Genomic DNA, 18,865 nt, shown 5'->3' on the forward strand with positions numbered 1-18,865 from the left:
AAAGCCTGGACGTCTGGAGCTTGTTTTTTTTTTCTTAGTTTCTTTGTGAGAGCAATTAAAAGAAGAACTAGGCCTCATTTATCAAGAAGGTCTACTCAATTGCACCACAAAACGTGCTGTTTCTGATGATTCAGGATATGCACAAATATATTACATATCAAATGGCTATGCAGATAATAAAGGAAAAAGAAAGGTCTACCCACCAGCATAAACACAGAGAATTAGCAATTAGAAAAAAGCACAAAAAATACTTCAATGGCTGTTTTATGTAAAGAAATATGTGCTGTTTTCAGTTTCCCATAAGACTAGATCAGCATCAACATGATGCCAAACTGATGCGGCGTGGTAGCATCATTAGTTCATGATGCCGATTCATATTATAACCCACTGATATTCTGCCTCACAATTGTGGTGAATCAAAGGAGACTTTTTATTTTTTTATTTTTTATTTTAACTTCATTCATAGCAACTGCAATGGATTATAGAAAAAACACTCAAAAAAAATACAGAAATTACACCAAAAAAAAATTACAAAAAGAAAATTGCATGCAAACACAAGGTTCGAACTAAAATCTAAAATCAATGTGAGAAATTGATCAAACTGTTATACATGCAATAGACAAGGTCTTCTACGCTAAGGCATGGCTCGGTGAAGCTAGTTACCAAAGACGCATCCACCATGACACGCTACAAGGGCAGAGAGACACACGTGCAGAGAGGTTCCATCACTGAATGGGCAAGTGCCTCGACAGTAGATCGGTGGTTAGATGGTGTGGCGACAAAGGCATGCAGCAGCAAAACTTCCAAATCCATATGTCATGCAATCTTTGTCCCTACAATTATACAGATATTCAACAATCCATTGTTGACAGTTTTTAAAACAACTTCATAAAACATTGTCTGCACCTGGAAAACAACCCCTCTTACATTTTATATATGTCGGGTGGATCCTGATCGCATGTCTATTTACAAATATGGGTTTTCTTTTCCAACTAATTTTATCTTCTAACAAACAACAACAATTGGGAAAAGGCAGAGAGGTGGATGAAAAGTTAAATCATGGTTAAGTGACTGAAAACAAAAGAAAATTACATGTTCCAAATGGAATAATGCACTGAATTAATAGATGTCATTTAGTTAATTTCAAAAATAAAATATTTATTCTTTAAGTTTATTATATGAAAACTAAACAAAATGGATTCACCAAATGATCCAAGACATTATCCAAAATATAAAAATACTTACTAAGCGATGCTTTTGAATCTTCCTCCTCCGACAAACACTCATGTTGTGTGAGGTGGGCACAGGAGAAATGGAACCCAAATTTCTTTAGCTTAAGATTTTGGAACATTCCTCTTCCCAAAAAGTCACCTGCTATATCACGTTTAGAAAAAATGAAACCCAATTTGGTCCACAGGATGTCTTACATCTTCATAATCAATTCGGTAGGCTGAAATAGTCACTGTATCCCCATATTCATATTGACATTGAGCAGCGATTGATTTCCAAACAGTATTTGGTATCTTGATCATCCAAGTAATCATTGTTCCCCTTTCATGAAACCAAGTTACTTGGGCATGCTTCCATGTAGAATTCTTTGAATTATTGACAACTTCAACATGGACTGCATGACGGACGTTGGTGCGATGTGAAAAGTTACCCTGGCCTAGTTCAAAGGTAGTGCATATAATGAGCCCTTTTGGTTGTGGCTGCATCTCCATGTTATGAAGTTGAGCAATAACCTGGCAATCATCATTTTGAAAGGCAAACCAATCGGGAATCTCATTCCCAGGAAGAAAGATGTCACAGATCTTATCGCCTCCAAATTCTTTACATATATCCTGTCCATGAAACCAAATCAGACTACCATGTTCTTTATATAATTAAAAACATTAGGAAAGTGGTTTCACAATTTTAAATCTAGTAGCCTAGTCTGAGTAAAAGAGAAAACCTGAAAGATTCTCTTCTTCACGAAGTTTCCAATTTGATGCAAGCAGATAAGTTTATAATTGTTGCAGATTTCAAACCCCCTAAGCCCTCAATTTCAGTCACCTCTGGAGTATCAAAAAGGTCTAGCTCCCTTAATTGCTTCAAGTTTGACAGGTATGGTAATCTTTCCAAGCAGGAGCAGAAAGATACATGAAGAGAACACAAACTTGACGGAAGCATTGGAAGGCACTTAAATTCGGTGTAGTTTAGAATCAATGACTCCAAAGAGGAAAGCTCCCCAAGACCACTAGCTATACCATCATCTATCCAGTTGCAACTTGACAGATCAAGCTTTTTTAAACGTTTCAATTCCTTGAATCCCTTCGGCAAATTTTCAAGCTGACAACAAGAACAAACATCAAGTACTTGAAGCGATTCCAATTTGTTGATATGGCGTGGAAGATTTCTTAAACTGTTGCAGCCTATTAGTTTCAATTCTTCAAGTTTCTTTAGACAATGAATAGATTCATGGATTTCGACCAAGCATGAACACCCCTCGAGATTCAATCTCTCAAGATTTGGGAGTCCAGAGAAATCCGGCGTTTGTGTTAAGAAATGAGAATGGCTAAGATCGAGGACCTTCAACGTTGTGAGATTCTGGAAGATAAGACAAAAAGTAGTTTCCACAAATTGCATATCATAAAACTCACTCAAATAGATATAACACAAATCAGCAAAATTAATTTGGCGTACCTTGGTTCCCTTCCAAGTTAGTTCAAGAACGCTACACCGCATCTCAAGAATAACTAGGTTCCCCAGATGGAAATTATCTGGTATAGTTTTGAAAGGGAACCCAAACCATTTGAGGCAAACTAAGTTTTTGAATAAAATCACTTCCTCTTGACAAGATTGTTCCCAATCTATAGTGTTTCCTCTTGCATCAACCGAACCACTGCTAACTTGAAGAAATCTTAGATTTGGCATTTTAGAAACACCTTTGATAATCACTTTGCCAAAATACTCATGCTCTTCTCCATCTGGGGTATGTAACAATTGAAAGCCTTCAACGGTACTTGTTCCCTGGCAAAAGAGATAAATTAATAAATAAATAAATAAATAAATAAAAGGAAAAGGAAATCATGTATTATGATAAGAGATGCAAATGTATGTGCTAGTATAGTACTTACGGTGAGATTTCTCAATGTATCAATGACTTCATCATTTTTCCACACTCTACTACGCTCTCCCGGATTCTTGGGAGACTCATTACAAACAATTTCCCTACCCATGTCTCTAATTAGATCATGCATATGAAGTCTGTTATATTCATCAATTGTGACCAGACACCTCTCTTTGAGATTTTTAACCACAGCTTCTCCACTTGGATAGCAAGCATCTAAAATCATACTCACCCAGTCTTTGTCCTTTCCAACAAAAAAGCATGAGATATCAAGGAATGCACTTTGATCAAACTTATCTAATGCATCATAACTAATTTTAAGTTTTTCCAAGACATCACTAAGGGGTATCTCTTTCAGTTTCTTCAACTGACACTTCCACTCAATTGGACTTCTTTTGTACAGAAGAGAACCCAAAGTCACAAGAGCTAAAGGGAGGCCTCCTGCATAATGTACCACTTCCTTTGAGAGCTCCTCATAGCCTTCTAAGGGACCACCTTGCCTAAAGGCATGGCGGCATAAAAGTTGAAGAGATTCCTTCACATCCATTGTCTCAACTCTATATTTATATTTTTCATCCACATCTAATTCAGTCAGCAAATGTTCATCTCGAGTCGTCAAGATGATTCGACTTCCTGGACAAAACCAATCAAAATTACCGACCAATTTATCCAAATGTATCATCTTCACCACATCATCAAAAACAATGAGAACTCTTTTATAGCGTATACGACCATAGATCATAGTGATTCCTTGGTGTACATCGTGAATCTCTATGCCTTCACGTTTCAAGATGTTAGAGAGAAGCTGTTTTTGCAGATGCAGAGAACCCTGTTGCTGACTAGAAACCTCTCTAACATCAGCAAGAAAGCAACTTCCATCAAAGTTTCTAGACATAATATTAAAAACGGCCTTTGCTATGGTTGTCTTCCCAATTCCTCCGGGGCCATATATTCCTATGATGCGAACAACATCTACATCTGATCCACCTTCATTCTTTCTTCTTTTTTTATGCGAACCACATACGGCGTTTGAACTGCCTTCATTCAACAAATCACATATGGCATCTACGTGGGAGTGAAGTCCAGTTGGAAATTTTGCAACATCCAAACATCCTTCGGTAGGGTTTGTTATTGCCAACACTGTTTCGACAATGTCCTTTATAAGTTCCGCTTCATGCCTGATCATGCATGTTGATGAAAAGACCATATATATAAAAATACAAAGACCAAAAGTATGTAAGAAAGAAAGAACAAAAAGAGATTACTACATCAGAAGGCTGCAACTGTAAAACAGGACGAATTAACCAAAAGGATTTGATTAATAAGAAAGACTACTTACCCATCAGCAACCTTTCGTTGATCCCACCCTGACAAATTTGCAGCTTCTGCGAGAGCACCCCTCCACCTCTTCACCTTCTCCTTCTCCTTCTCGAAACGTTTTTCGTGTGTCTTAAATGCCTTAGAATAACTCTTTCTCTGTTTCCTGACATCCGATGGATCGATCTTGTAAAAAACAGGGAATACCCTTTCTGTTTGGCCACCATTTCTACAATCGAGTATCTTCACCAACTCACCAAGGCACCAGGTGGAAGAAGCATAGTTCTGAGAGAAGACGATAATGGCAACCCTAGAATCTTCGATGGCAGCCACCAGTCCTGAAGAGATATCCTCTCCCCTGTTTAGCTCTTCGTTGTCTCTGAAAGTCTGAATACCTTCTCGCACCAGTGCGTTAAAGAGATGATCGGTGAAGCTAGTGCGAGTGTCCTCCCCACAAAAACTCAAGAAGACATCATACTTCCACTTACCAGAGGAAGACGAGGAGGCTCTGCTGGTCGCCATGGAAAATGCAGCAGAAGGTCAGAAAAATACGATGACTTTCTGCAACCAAGACAAAGAGAAGAAGAAAACACAGATTTCAAGCAAGGCAAGACCCACCGTGCAGAAGTTGTAAATGCAAAACATCAGAAGGGAAAAGGGAAAGGGAAAGTGATCAGTTCATTATTGAAGTTGCTTCTCCATTACCGATTAAATGGGAGATTTTGTAATCGACACCATAATTGCAGGAGAAAAAGCAATGTGAAAAGATAGAAGGTGGGATTCATTGCTAGTGTGGTGGAATCTGGGGTCAGAAAAAGCCAAAAAAGATTCCACAGAGAGCATCTTCTAATATCTAAAAGGAATCAGTTTTTCATTTCTTTCTGTTTTTTATTTTATCTTTTTATCTATCTATTTATTTTTATTTGTTTTACTTTACGACTATGAAAAGTTTTGGGAGAACTTTGGAAAGAACCCAATGAAGATCGTGAAAACCGTGACGGTCTTGCTCCAGTGCTTCGGTTCCTTTCTTCTCAGAGTGAGGAAGAGATGATAAGCTTTGATAAGTATGTTAATAATTTCATATATTGTGTTTTCTTGATTTGCAAAATCAAATCAGGTGCTCCGAAGCCCAAGATCACTGTATATTTTATTTTTGTTAAAAAGATGGATCCTTTCACTTCCATTACACCCGACTTCACTCCTGATTTCTGGCGGAGCACCAAACACGTTCTGGAGTTGCTTCAGCATCACATGAGTGGTGGATTCATTTTGAGTATTCTTGGTACTATGTATAAACTATGACATGAAAGTTTATGCGACCTTAGAAGGCTTATTCGAAAGGGCTAAGGAACTACAATTGAAAAAGGTGTGAGTGAAAAGTGATTTAGTGGAGGCCATGGTTTCAAAACAAAGAGTGGTTGATTTAGTGGATTGATAAATTGGATAACACAGCTGTTGGGGTTAATTCAAGGGGTGGCGCTGAAAAATTTCCTCTAATTTTTAATGTATAAGTTATCGGATAAATTCAAACTCAAATAACCAAATAATCTAGCTTTCTGGTAATCAATTGAAAAAAGAAAAAAAAGAAAAAAAAGAGAGAGCAGCTTACACTTTTTGGTCTAATTGTATATTTTGTCATAATTATAGTTGAATGCAGATAAACAATATGAATCAAACCCTTGGACAATAGATGCTTTTTTTGTGCCCAAAACCATGCAAATGTTACTACACTAGTTTACAAATTAAAATAATAATAATAATGGAAACAAAATAATATGGAGCAAGTATAGAAGACATGCCCTTCCATATAAACCACGACCCCGATTATGGGTTCCTGCAAATTCGGCTCTTCACTAGGTTGCGAGCGAGCTAATATGCTCTACTTGCAAGTCGAAGATTTTGTTCTTCTCATACTTTTTCACCACATATTTAGGAAGGGGAGTCTACATTTAGTTTGCCTTGTCAATGCTCAAGTGGGCTTCCTCCTATATGAGTTGTTGAAGGGAGTGAGGGAGCACAATCCTCTACCCAGAAATAGAAGCTCTAGAGTAATTGAGAGCAGCATTGCACCACCCAAGAGATTAAATAATAAAAATCCAATGCCATTATAAACAAGCACTTCAACTAAGTACTAGCAGTTAATAGTATCAGCAGTTACAATCAAGTGATGATCAGGACTACTTTCTTATTGTAACTACAAAACATGAACTGCTCATTTTTAGAAAACAATATCATCTGATACAAAACAAATATTACGTACCTATAATTGAGAACTTCTGCACAGACAAAATGACAAATACATTGAAGCATACTTTTGTGTCATTATGTGCATGGATACTTAAAGGAGAAGGGAAAGGGAAAGCGCTCAGCGATGCATTACTAAATTGATTCTCCAGGCATATCTGATTCAAATAAGAAATTCGTATTGATTCCCAAGGTCAAGAAAGACGGTTTAATTGCCGGAGAACGCCATGTGAAAGGTAGAAGGTGAGAGTCTGAGACTCATTGCTAGTGTGGTGGTAGCGAAAAAGAAAAAGGTTCTGCAAAAAAACAGAACGATTAAAAATTTAAAACTGACAAATCGAGTCATAAGGAGTTTAGTATTTAAATTCTTGAGACAAAATGATCATTTTACCCTTACTTACTAAATAGATTAAAAGTAGTAATGAAATTCCTATTCTACCATCAAACCCTATTATTGCTTCTTAAAATTTTAACATTTAGGAGATGGTGAAGATTCGTCTTACCCGTTTTCTTCAATTTCTTCGAACTCCATTTTTTTTACAATGGTCATTTTTTCTTTCAAATTCCTGTATCCATAGACTTTTTGGTTTCTCTGTTATGAAGATTAATTGAATGGTGTACGTGCATGAAAGGCCATGGATGGAAGCAATCAACAAAAGGAAAATCCTAATTTTTGCATCCAATTTCTACCCGAATTTCCAGAATCTTAATAATTTCATCTGTTGCGTTCTTTTTTTTCTTCCCAAAATTGCAGAGAAGAACAGGGTTCTCTCCAGCTCAAAGTCACTATTTTCTTTTTCTTGAAAAAAGTTAGATTTTTTCACTTTCATCACAACTGATTTGATTCCTAGATTTCTAGCGGATCATCCAATATGTCCTGTAGTTGCTTCAAGTCAAGAGCCAGAGAAGTATTAAATTATATGTTGTTAGGAATAATTTCTTATGCATAACGTATAATGTCCTATATTTCATTATATTATTATTTTTATATTATATCAATATATTCTAAATTTCTTAGAATTTTTAAATTAATAATATTGGAACTCCTATCTATAATTGAGCCTATGTACATTTCCATCCATTGATCTCTTATACGGCAGAGTTAGACTGAACTGATGGCAAGATAATAAAGAGCGCAGCGCAATTTGCTGAACTCGAAGCTAGTAATATTCGCATCTTTGTGTGGGTACGCAAGCCCATAAGATAGGTCCACTAATTATTTAATATTATTTTATATAATATTGACACGTGGAGAGAGAGAGGAGGTGACGCATGTTCTCTCCCATCCTACCTCAGTCCTAAGTAGATTTCCTCATATTATTATTTTATATATTTAATCTTGATAAGATAAGAAAGAGAAGCGAAAGAAAAGAAAGAAAAGAAATAAAAGAGTGAGAGAGAGCAAATGTGCGTTGAAACAGAAAAAAGAGAACAGAGAGAGAAATTAAAGTGGAGAGAACAGAAAGGGAAAAAAATGTGTCTAAAACAAGAACTCAATGAGCTTGCCTAACTTTCGTATATTTTAAGTAGATGGTTTCACTAAATAAGATCCACTGTGTAGAAGCTATATTTGCAAAAGATCAAAAGGAAAGGGAAAGTGATGAAGTTGCTTCTCCATTATCCGATTCAAATTAAAATTTTCGTAATCGACTCAAAGTCGACAAAAGACAATATAATTAATTGCAGGAGAAAAAGGAATGTGAAAGGATAGAAGGTGGGACTCATTGGTAGTGTGGTGGAATCTGGGCTGAGAAAAGAAATCAAATTCTAAAAAAAGGAAAATCAATTAGTCTTTTGTCTTCTACTGTTGATGAGGAAGCAACTAATCAGGAAAGCTTTTGATATTATCTTGGATATATCCATGAGCGAGAACAGAGAGCAGAGCAATGTCTTCTACTGAAAAATTGAATAATTGATCCCATTGATGAGGTTGCAATCCAAAACTTGAAATCCTACAAGGAGAAGGACTTCGTGGACATCAGCGAGGAAGACTTTGCTTTGGGTTAGTCTAACATTTTCCCGTTCCTGAGGCAGAGTTCTGACATTTACCATGGCTGGAGGTGTAGAGGATTTTCTTCCTCTGCCATCCATGTTACCTGTTTGATGATTAACAGACCAAATGTCTGGTTGGACAATCAATGCTCATTGGGTTGGATGCCTCAAACTAACCATATATAAGATCAACAATTTGTTGCTGGATTTGTAGGTTGTTTTCTGATCCAAGGAATCTGTTACAATTTCAAGCTGATGAAGGCGCAGTCAGTTGGATGAGATACATCTAGATTCATTTCTATTACATCGCATATTTATCAAGGAATAGAGGGGTAGTCCCCAATAAATACAACCCTTATCTCCAAAAGAGACCACATTCATATTTTCCCAAAAGATCGAGACTTAAACTATCTATTTTCTTTGGTTCGTCTCTGTTGAGAACTTGTTGAAGAAAACTTTGCACAATCACTTGTAGGATTGCTGTAATGACAAACTTGATGGAGCTGAAACATATCAATGGTATTTTTTTTTAACGTATTTAGACGTCCTAACTTGTGCAACACAAGTTTCATGTGTATCTTCACCTCCAGGATCAGTTAACCCCAACCTTTAAGGTTGCACCCTAGAAAGGCTACTTCAAGAGCCTTCAAGATGTGATTTGTGTTAGATAGAAACACAATAGCAAGAGACAGAGAGGGAAATTAATTATTCAAAAAGGAGCTTGATTCTTGGTTTATATAGAACATCAAAAGCTATGCATGAAAATGTAAGGTTGCCTCCCTTTGTGGGGATACCTCTCTAATGGCATCTCCACCTTTTAACCTAGCAAGAATGGACTTTTTGGATCAAGTCCGGAGTCTTAAGGTCCAAGTCCCAATTCATATATAAATATATTAATATTTATTGATATATAAGCTATATATCCATGGCTCAGTACTAGGGTTCAAGTTGGATTCGCTCTATATTGCATCAGTGCGGTCTTTAACCACAAAAGGTAAATAATATATATATGAGCTTTCTATATATAAACCAAATGATGGGCTCATCACTATTCAACGTGGGACTAAAATCCAATGACAAAAAGCATAGAAGGGAAAAAGAATAAATAAATATATAATTATACTAAAATAATACATGCAAATTTTAAACATTCTTCAACACTATCCCACCAAAGATGAAAAACTGTAGCTGTGTCCCTATGGAGGCCCTTCCTTTCCCCTCCCCTCCTATTGGACCAAGCCAAGGCGTTGTTCTCATCTGCTAATTTTTGCACCGCAGATCCTTAGGACACCAATAAAGGACTGAAAGGAGACCAAAGATCTCATGTGAGTTCAGATCCTCTACCCCACAACTAATCGTGTCCCCTTGCCCCCATGCATACTCATGTGAGTGTGAGTGTATAGGAGAAACCCCTATATGAGAATAACATTAAAGACCCTACATGTTTTTTGTTTCTGACTTTTATTCCACCAGTTTGAGGATTGATATATTTGATTCATATATGTCAGATGGATTCTGATTGCATATCGATTTACAAATATGGGTTTTCTTTTTTCAACTAATTTATCTTCTAACAAACAAAGACAATTGGGAAGAGGCGGAGGGGGTGGATGAAAAGTTAAATCATGGTTAAGTGACTGAAAACAAACAAATGAAAGAAAATTACACGTTTTAAATTGAAATTGAATAACGCACTCAATAGATTTCATTTGGTTAATTTCAAATCTTATGGCAATAAAACCTTTTTTTTTGCGAATCTAAGAGACAGTGGAAGTTTGAAAGTGGCTGACATAGGGTAATGTAATCTGAGAATGAGGAGAAAATTTGAAGTTAATTAAGAACAAACTGATAGCAAGCATATATATGAACCATTAAATTAAATAAGAGAGAACATTAGGTTGCATTTATAGAGTGTATTAAGTTGGAACACTAGGTCAACCCATAGCTTAATTATACAGCTGTAAAATCAGAATATGAGGATGTTCATGAAGTTGATGATATTGTCAGTGGTGCTCCCAAAGAACAACTCTGTTTCCTCTGTCTTGTCTCCCAAATTTCTTCAGCTTAAGGTTTGGAACATTCCTCTTCCCAAAAAGTCACCTGTTGTATCACATTTAGAAAAAATGGAACCCAATTTGCTTTACGGGGATTCTCATACCATATGCACTAATTCGGGAGGCTGACACAGTTAGTGTATCCCCATCTTCATATTGACATTGAGCAGCGATTGATTTCCAAACACTATTTGGTATCTTGATCGCCCAAGTAATCATTTGTCCGTATATATTATAGGGTGTTTTTTGGGCATGCTTCCATGTAGAATTCCTTGAAGAAATGAAAACTTCAACACGGTCTTTTGGATAGTTGGAGCAGCTGACAATGCCAGACAGTGGTTCAAAGGTAGTGCATATAATCAGCCCTTTTTGTTGTGGCTGCATCTCCATGTTATGAGGTTGAGCAATAACCTGGCAATCATCATTTTGAAATGCAAACCAATCGGGAATCTCATTCCCAGGAAGAAAGATGTCACAGATCTTATCGCCTCCAAATTCTTCACATATATCCTGTCCATGAAACCAAATCAGACTACCATGTTCTTTATATAATTAATTAAAAACATCAGAAAAAGTGGTTTCAGAATTTTAAATCTAGTAGCCCAGTCTGAGTAAAAGAGAAAACCTGAAAGATTCTCTTCTTCACAGAAGTTTCCAATTTGATGCAAGCATGTAAGTTTATAATTGTGGCAGACCTCAAACCTTGTAAGCCCTCAATTTCAGTCACCGCTGGACTTTGTCCAAGGTTTAGCTCCCTTAATTGCTTAAAGTTTGACAAGTGTGGTAATCTTTCCAAGCGGTAGCAGGAATTTACATGAAGAGAACACAAACTTGATGGAAGCATTGGAAGGCACTTAAATTTGGTGAAGCACAGATTCAATGACTCCAACGAGGAAAGCTCCCCAAGACCACTAACTATACCATCATCTATCCAGTTGCAATATGACAGATCAAGCTCTTTTAAACGGCTCAATTCCCTGAATTCCCTTGGCAAATTTCCAAGTTGACGACAAGAAGAAACAACAAGTACTTCAAGTGATTCCAATTTGTTGATACCATGTGGAAGATTTTTTAAATTGAAGCAGCATTGTAGTCTCAATTCTACAAGTTTCTTTAGGCAATGAATAGATTCATGGATTTCGACTAAGCTTTTACACCCCCCGAGATTAAGTCTCTCAAGATTCTGGAGTCCAGAGAAATCCGGCGTTTGGGTTAAGAAACGAGATTCGCTAAGATCAAGGACCTTCAACATTGTGAGATTCTGGAAGATAAGACAAAAAATAGTTTCCACAAATTGCATGTCATAAAATTCACTCAAATAGATATAACACAAATCGGTAAAATTAATTTGGCATACCTTGGTTCCCTCCCAAGTTAGTTTAAGAAAGTTACGCCGCATCTCAAGAATAACTAGGTTCCCCAGATGAAAATTATCTGGTATAGAATTGAAAGGGAATGCAAACCAATTGAGCCAAACTAAGTTTTTGAACAAAATAACTTCCTCATGGGAAGATTCTTCCCAATCTATAGCGTTTCCTCTTGCACCAACCATAAAACTGCTAACTTGAAGAAATCTTAGATTTGGCATTTTAGAAACACCTTTGATAATCACTTTGCCAAAATACTCATGGTCTACGCCATTTGGGGTTTCTAACAATTGAAAGCCTTCAACGGTACTTGTTCCCTGACAAAAGAGATAAATTAATAAATAAAATAAATAAAAAAAGGAAAAAAGGAAAAGGAAATCATGTATTATGATAAGAGATGCAAATTTATGTGCTAGTATAGTACTTACGGTGAGATTTCTCAATGTATCAATGACTTCATCAATTTTCCACACTCTACTACGCTTTCCTGGATCCTTGAGAGACTCATTACAAACAATTTCCCTACCCATGTCTCTAATTAGATCATGCATCTGAAGTCGCATATGAAATGGCATATAAAGTGTCATATGTTCAACTGTTACCAAAGACCTCTCTTTGAGATTTTTAATCACAGCTTCTCCACTTGGATAGCAAGCATCTAAAATCATACTCACCCTGTCTTTGTCCTCTCCAACAAAAAAGCACGAGATATCAAGGAATGCACTTTGATCAAACTTATCTAATGCATCAAAACTTATTTTAAGTTTTTCCGAGACATCACTATGGGGTATCTCTTTTAGTTTATTCAACTGACACATCCACTCAACTTGACTTCTTTTGTAAAGAATAGAACCCAAAGTCACGAGAGCTAATGGGAGGCCTCCTGCATAACGTACCACTTCCTCTGAGAGCTCCTCATAGCCTTCTAAGGGATCACCTTGTCTGAAGGCATGGCGGCATAAAAGTCGAAGAGATTCCTTCTCATCCATTGTCTCAACTCTATATTTATATTTTTCATCCACATCCAATTCAGTCAGCAAATGTTCATCTCGAGTCGTTAAGATGATTCGAGTTCCTGGACAAAACCAATCAAAATTACCGACCAATTTATCCAAATGTATTATCTTCACCACATCATCAAAAACAATGAGAACTCTTTTACAGCGTAGACGATTATTGATCATATCGATTCCACGGTGTTCATTGTGAATCTCAATGCCTTCACGTTTCAGGATATTAGAGAGCAGCTGTTTTTGCAGATGCAGAGAACCCTGTTGCTGACTAGAAACCTCTCTAACATCAGCAAGAAAGCAACTACCATCAAAGTTTCTAGACATGATGTTAAAAACGGCCTTTGCGATGGTTGTCTTCCCAATTCCTCCGGGGCCATATATTCCTATGGTGCGAACAACATCTGATCCACCTTCAATCTTTCTTCTTTTTTCATGCGGACCACATACGGCATCTGATCTGCCTTCATTGAGCAAACCGCATATGGCCTCTACGTGGGAGTGAAGTCCAGTTGGAAATTTTGCAACATCCAAACATCCTCCGGTAGGGTTTGTTATTGCCAACACTGCTCCGACAATGTCCTTTATAAGTTCCGCTTCATGCCTGATCATGCATGTTGATGAAAAAGCCATATATATAAAAACACAAATAACAAAAGAATGTAAGAAAGAAAGAACAAAAAGAGATTCAAAGGCTGCAACTGTAAAACAGGATGAATTAACCAAAGGATTTGATTAATAAGAAAGACTTACCCATCAGCAAACTTTCGTTGATCCCACCCTGACAAATTCGCAGCTTCTGTGAGAGCATCCCTCCACCTCTTCACCTTCTCGATTTCATTCTGGAAACGCTCTTCGTGTTTCTCAAATGCCTGAGAATAAGTGTTGCTCTGTTTCCTGACATCCGAAGGATCGATCTTGTAGAAAACAGGGAGAACCTTTAACATGTGGCCGTCTCTTTTGCAATCGAGGATCTTCAGCAACTCACCAAGGCACCAGGTGGAAGAAGCATAATTCTGAGAGAAGACGATAATGGCAACCTTAGAATCTTCGATGGCTGCCATCAGTTCTGAAGAAATGTCCTCTCCTCTGTTCAGCTCTTCTTCGTCTCTGAAGGTCAGAATACCTTCTCGGACGAGTGCGTGAAAGAGGTGATCGGTGAAGTTAGTTCGAGTGTCCTCCCCAGAAAAACTCAAGAAGACATCATGCTTCCACTTACCAGAGGAGGACGAGGAGGCTCCGCTGGTCGCCATGGACAATGCAGCAAAAGATCAGAAAAATACGATGACTTTCCGCTACCAAGATAAAGAGAAGTAGAAAACACAGATTTCAAGAGATCAATGCAAAGGCAAGACCCACTCTGCATAAGCTGTATATGCAAAAGATCAGAAGGGAAGTTGCTCAGAAGAGAAAGGGAAAGTGATCAGCGTGCATTGTTGAAGTTGCTTGACTTGCTTCTCCATTATCCGATTCAAAAGAAAATTTTGTAATTGACGCCCAAAGTCTACAAAAGACACTATTGCAGGAGAAAATGTAATGTGAAAAGATAGAAGGTGGGTCAGAAAAGTAAAAAAAGGACGATCAATTATTCAAATTCGTCAGTTTTCACATGCAGACCATCAATTTTAGCTGAAGCTCCTGACATTTTCTTGGCTGTTAATTTTTGGGATGATTTTACCCTTATTAGTTAGCAAATACATGGATTAAAAATACTAACGAAATTCTCATTCTACCCTCAAACTCTGTTCCTTCTTAAAAATTTCACATTTAGGAGATGGTGAAGAAATCCGTCTTTAACCCGTTTTCTTCAATTTCTTCCAGGTCCATTTTTCACTTCAGTAAGTTTTCTTACAGGTTCATGTATACATGGACGTATTGATTTCTTGGTGATCAAGAAAAAGATATGAGCAAGCTATAGTCTCCGATGAAAGCAAGAAAAAGGAACCCCTAATTTTTGCATCAAAATTCTATTGCACCTTCTTCACTTCATCTTTTGACTAGACCCTTCTTTTCCCATTCCAAGTCTTCTACTTGTTGAACTTCTCTCTTTAATCTTTGGTAACTAATTCCACTCGAGATTGAAAAACTTTGCTTGGAGAAAATCGTGAGAGGAACTGCAATTGGAGAAATATCGGTGGTTTTTGACAGTGGTGAGTTTGGAACTCAGAATTAGGGCCACGTCAATCATTGTTTGCTTGGTGATTCTTTAAGAGAAAAATACCAATAAACAACATGTTGAAGAGTAAAAGGGTTCCAACCAACAGGGGTTGGTTCAAGTGGTAAGCAACTTGGTCCACTTAAGCAAGGTTTCGGTATCGAAACCTTGTGGATGCAAAAAATTCTCGCTGGGAGACTCACCCACCACAGCCAGGTGTGCAACCCGGGTCGAACACCGGATTAGTCAGGACAAAGCCTTGGAACCGGGGTTGGCAACCAAAAAAAAAAAAAAGGGTTCCACCAAGTGTGAAGAGATGTTGCAACACATGTAGAAGGCATGATATACAATTTACAATGGGAGCTGCGTTTGAAGAGCATCAAGTTAACAAGGTGCATATGCCAAAGGGAGTTGTTATTTACAAAACAAATCGGTCTAAAAGCTAGACAGCCTCAACTGGAGGAGATTTTTTGGAATGCACTATATAGTAGCTCTATCACAAACCAAGGCCATGGAGGGGACGCAAACACAGGAGTGGTGGATTCATTATGGGTATTCATACGGCTATGTATAAACTATGACGAAGTTTATGCGACCTTAGAAGGCTTGGAAAGGGCTAGGGAACTACAATTGAAAAAAGTGAGTGAAAAGTGATTTAATGAAGGATGTGATATCAATACAAAGAGTGATTGATAAATTGGATAACTCAAGGGTGGCATTAATATTAGGGGGTACATCAAGAGGTAGCACTGAAAATTTTCCTTTGATTTTTAATGCAAAAGTTATTGAACAAATTCAAATCCCAAATAACCAAATAATCATATACTTTGTGGTGCTCGATTGAAGAAGAAAAAAAGCAGTTTCCACTTTTTGGTCCAGTTGCAGATTTTGTCCTAATTACAGTTGAATGCAGATAAACAATATGAATCGAACCCTTGGACTATTAGATGCTTTATTCATGCCCAAAACCATGCAAATGTTACTACACTTGTTTAATCAAATTAAGAAGCAATGGAAACATAAATAATATGGAGCAAGTATAGAAGACATGCCCTTCTATATAAGCCACAACCCCGATTTTGGGTTCTTGCAAATTCTGCTCTTCACTAGGTTGCGAACAAGCTGAGATGCTCTACTTGCAAGTAGAAGATTTTGTTCTTCTCATACTCCTTCACCACATATTTAGGAAGAGAAATCCACATTTAGTTTGCCTTGTTAATGCTTGAGTGGGCTTCCTCCTATATGAGTGGTTGAAGGGGGTGAGGGAGCACAATCCTCTACCTAGTAATAGAGGCTTTGGACTCATTGAGAGCAGCATTGCACCACACAAGAGATCGGTCCTAACACCTCAAATTTTATTGTTCCTCAAACCATAAAAATGACGAATACAAAGAGTTTTCCATCGCCAAACTTTGGGGTGACTTTCCTAAATATTAGGGTTCTTGCAGGACCACTCTGTGGTTTATAGACCTATAAGGTTTCGTGTTAAGATTTGGATAATGCAGGATTACAGCGAGAGCAAATCCTGGGTACAAAGAATAGCAGTTCTTGATTGGATGGTACACATAATGACATAAAGGCCTTCATGTTTGTCAAGGTTGTATGTTATTTGAAGACTTACAAAATAATCTTTGAGACTCATTTGGAACAGTTGGTCGCACAAGATCCCCACCGTAGAAATCTGCATTGAGGATCTTATTCCATTCAATGCCAAAAACTCAACAATAAAAAAGGAATCATCTACCAACTCCATCTCACTGCTACAAAGCCATTGTCAGCAATTGTAACACCTAAATGCACCCATTGTATATGCCAACACAATCAAAGTAGATAATTCATTCACGAGAAGCAATTTGAATTTGACCATCTCAAGGGATATAGGAAATGCAGTCTCGAGAGAAAAATGACATCTAGAGGTTGACATTGGGGTACCATGTTCTTGTGATATCAATTTCTCTCCAAAAGAGCTCTTGCAATACCAGTGATTTAATGAATGGTATCAAAAAAAAAAAAATGTGCAGTCAAGATTTAATCGAAGCACCCAAATTAAAATCTAACCCTTCATTACTTGGAGTGGTGCCACGTAAGCACTGCTTGGAGCGGTGCCATAAGTACTGCTCCCAAGCAAAATCTCATTTTCGCCTCTCGAATATTCAATCGTGACTCCGCCCCTGAAGACACGAGGCACCGCTGGTTGCCATGGACAATGCAGCAGAAGATCAGAAAAATACGATGACTTTCTGTTACCAAGACAAAAAGAATAAGAAATTACAGATCTCAAGAGATCGAGGCAAGGCAAGACCCACTGTGCTGAAGCTATACATGCAAAAAAGATCAGAAGGGAAGTTGCTCAGAAGGAAAAGGGAAAGTGATCAGCGTGCATTATTGAAGTTGCTTCTCCATTATCCGATTTTCAAATGGAAAATTTTGTAATCGACCCCAAAGTCAAAAAAAGACACTATAATTGCAGGAGAAAAAGCAATGTGAAAAGATATATAGAAGGTAGGACTCATTGCTAGAGTGATGGAATCTGGGGTCAGAAAAGCAAATAGAGATTCTACAAAAAAAGACGATCAATTGGCCTTTTGTCTTCGTTTTCACATGCAGACCCTCGATTTTCCGTGAAACTCGTGATATTCTCTTGTAGACTGGTTCAGAAAAAGTTCTCTGGCTGTTAATTGTTGGTACAAGATGATCATTTTACCAGTACTAATGGAATTTCTATTTTATCCTCAAGCCCTGTTCCTTCTTGGATTTTTATTTGCCGCAAATAAAAATCCGTTCCTTCTTAAAAATTTCACATTTAGGAGACAGTAAAGAAATCATCCTCTTAACCTGTTTTGAAGACTTACAAAACAATCCCTAAGACTCATTTGGAACAGTTTTTTTTTTTTTTTAATCCATAACTGATAACAGAACTTTTGCACAGACAAAATGACAAATACATAGAAGCATACTTTGTATCATTAGGTGCATGGATAACTTAAATTCAGGCAACAGATGTGCCGAAACGACAAAGAACAAAACCAAACAGAAGGTAGAATAGAAAATGAAGAACTCTGTCTCTCACAAGTTTCTTTAGAAACAACAATATTCAGCTATTCTCCAAAAGACGCGCAAAACATGGCTTTTTAATGCAGAAAAAAAAACCCTAAAAAATAATAAAATTATAAAAATGCCACTGAAAACAGTAAAATACCTAAAACACCCTCAAAACGATTCGGGACGTTCATCACCGCAACACACTGAGTCCTTCCCACGAACTTGTTTCGGATCAACATGGCGAATTTCAGCCCATTCCGAGTCCGAGACCCCGAGATACCTCATGGGCTACCCCATATGCATCAGGATGTGCAATATATGTTCTAGATAAGCACAGACATAAACTGAATGCACAGACTCAATCAGCCAGGTTTCCTCTTAGAAGCTTCAACACATTCTCCTCACCACTAAGGTGCTCAACCAAACCTTCAAAGGCAGAGGGGTTAAGGTTGAAGAACTCACCCACCCCCATCTCCCAAAAGGAAAAAGAAAAAAAAAATGAGTCTGACAAATATTATCCAGCAACATAGGCAAAACAAACCTATTGAACAGTCTCAATTAAAGAGCTAATTTAG

The 18,865-nt window shown here is 37.5% G+C and overlaps 2 protein-coding genes across 4 annotated transcripts; both read right to left on the reverse strand.

Moving 5' to 3' along the window:
* Positions 1-525: 525 nt before the first annotated feature.
* LOC149002979 (TMV resistance protein N-like) lies at positions 526-5,101 on the reverse strand. 3 transcript variants are annotated; one of them, XM_089138340.1, is made up of 5 exons: positions 4,449-5,101; positions 3,117-4,287; positions 2,683-3,009; positions 1,246-2,586; positions 526-833 (listed from the first exon to the last, which is right to left on the reverse strand). In XM_089138340.1, exons 1-4 carry the CDS (start codon positions 4,946-4,948, stop codon positions 1,969-1,971), a joined length of 2,616 nt encoding a protein of 871 aa, XP_088994466.1. In that variant the 5' UTR covers positions 4,949-5,101; the 3' UTR covers positions 526-833; positions 1,246-1,968. The 3 variants fall into 3 exon arrangements, with proteins under 3 accessions (XP_088994466.1, XP_088994464.1, XP_088994465.1); XM_089138338.1 differs by having other exon boundaries at positions 1,246-3,009; XM_089138339.1 differs by having other exon boundaries at positions 526-3,009.
* A 5,194-nt stretch (positions 5,102-10,295) lies between these two features.
* LOC149002980 (TMV resistance protein N-like) lies at positions 10,296-14,581 on the reverse strand. The gene is made up of 5 exons (XM_089137576.1): positions 13,847-14,581; positions 12,512-13,697; positions 12,074-12,400; positions 11,342-11,977; positions 10,296-11,226 (listed from the first exon to the last, which is right to left on the reverse strand). Exons 1-5 carry the CDS (start codon positions 14,344-14,346, stop codon positions 10,777-10,779), a joined length of 3,099 nt encoding a protein of 1,032 aa, XP_088993702.1. The 5' UTR covers positions 14,347-14,581; the 3' UTR covers positions 10,296-10,776.
* Positions 14,582-18,865: the final 4,284 nt, after the last annotated feature.

The sequence above is a fragment of the Hakea prostrata genome, chromosome 10 (genome assembly GCF_041222555.1).
Source record: "Hakea prostrata isolate BN-2017 chromosome 10, UWA_Hpros_2, whole genome shotgun sequence".
NCBI lineage: Eukaryota > Viridiplantae > Streptophyta > Magnoliopsida > Proteales > Proteaceae > Hakea > Hakea prostrata.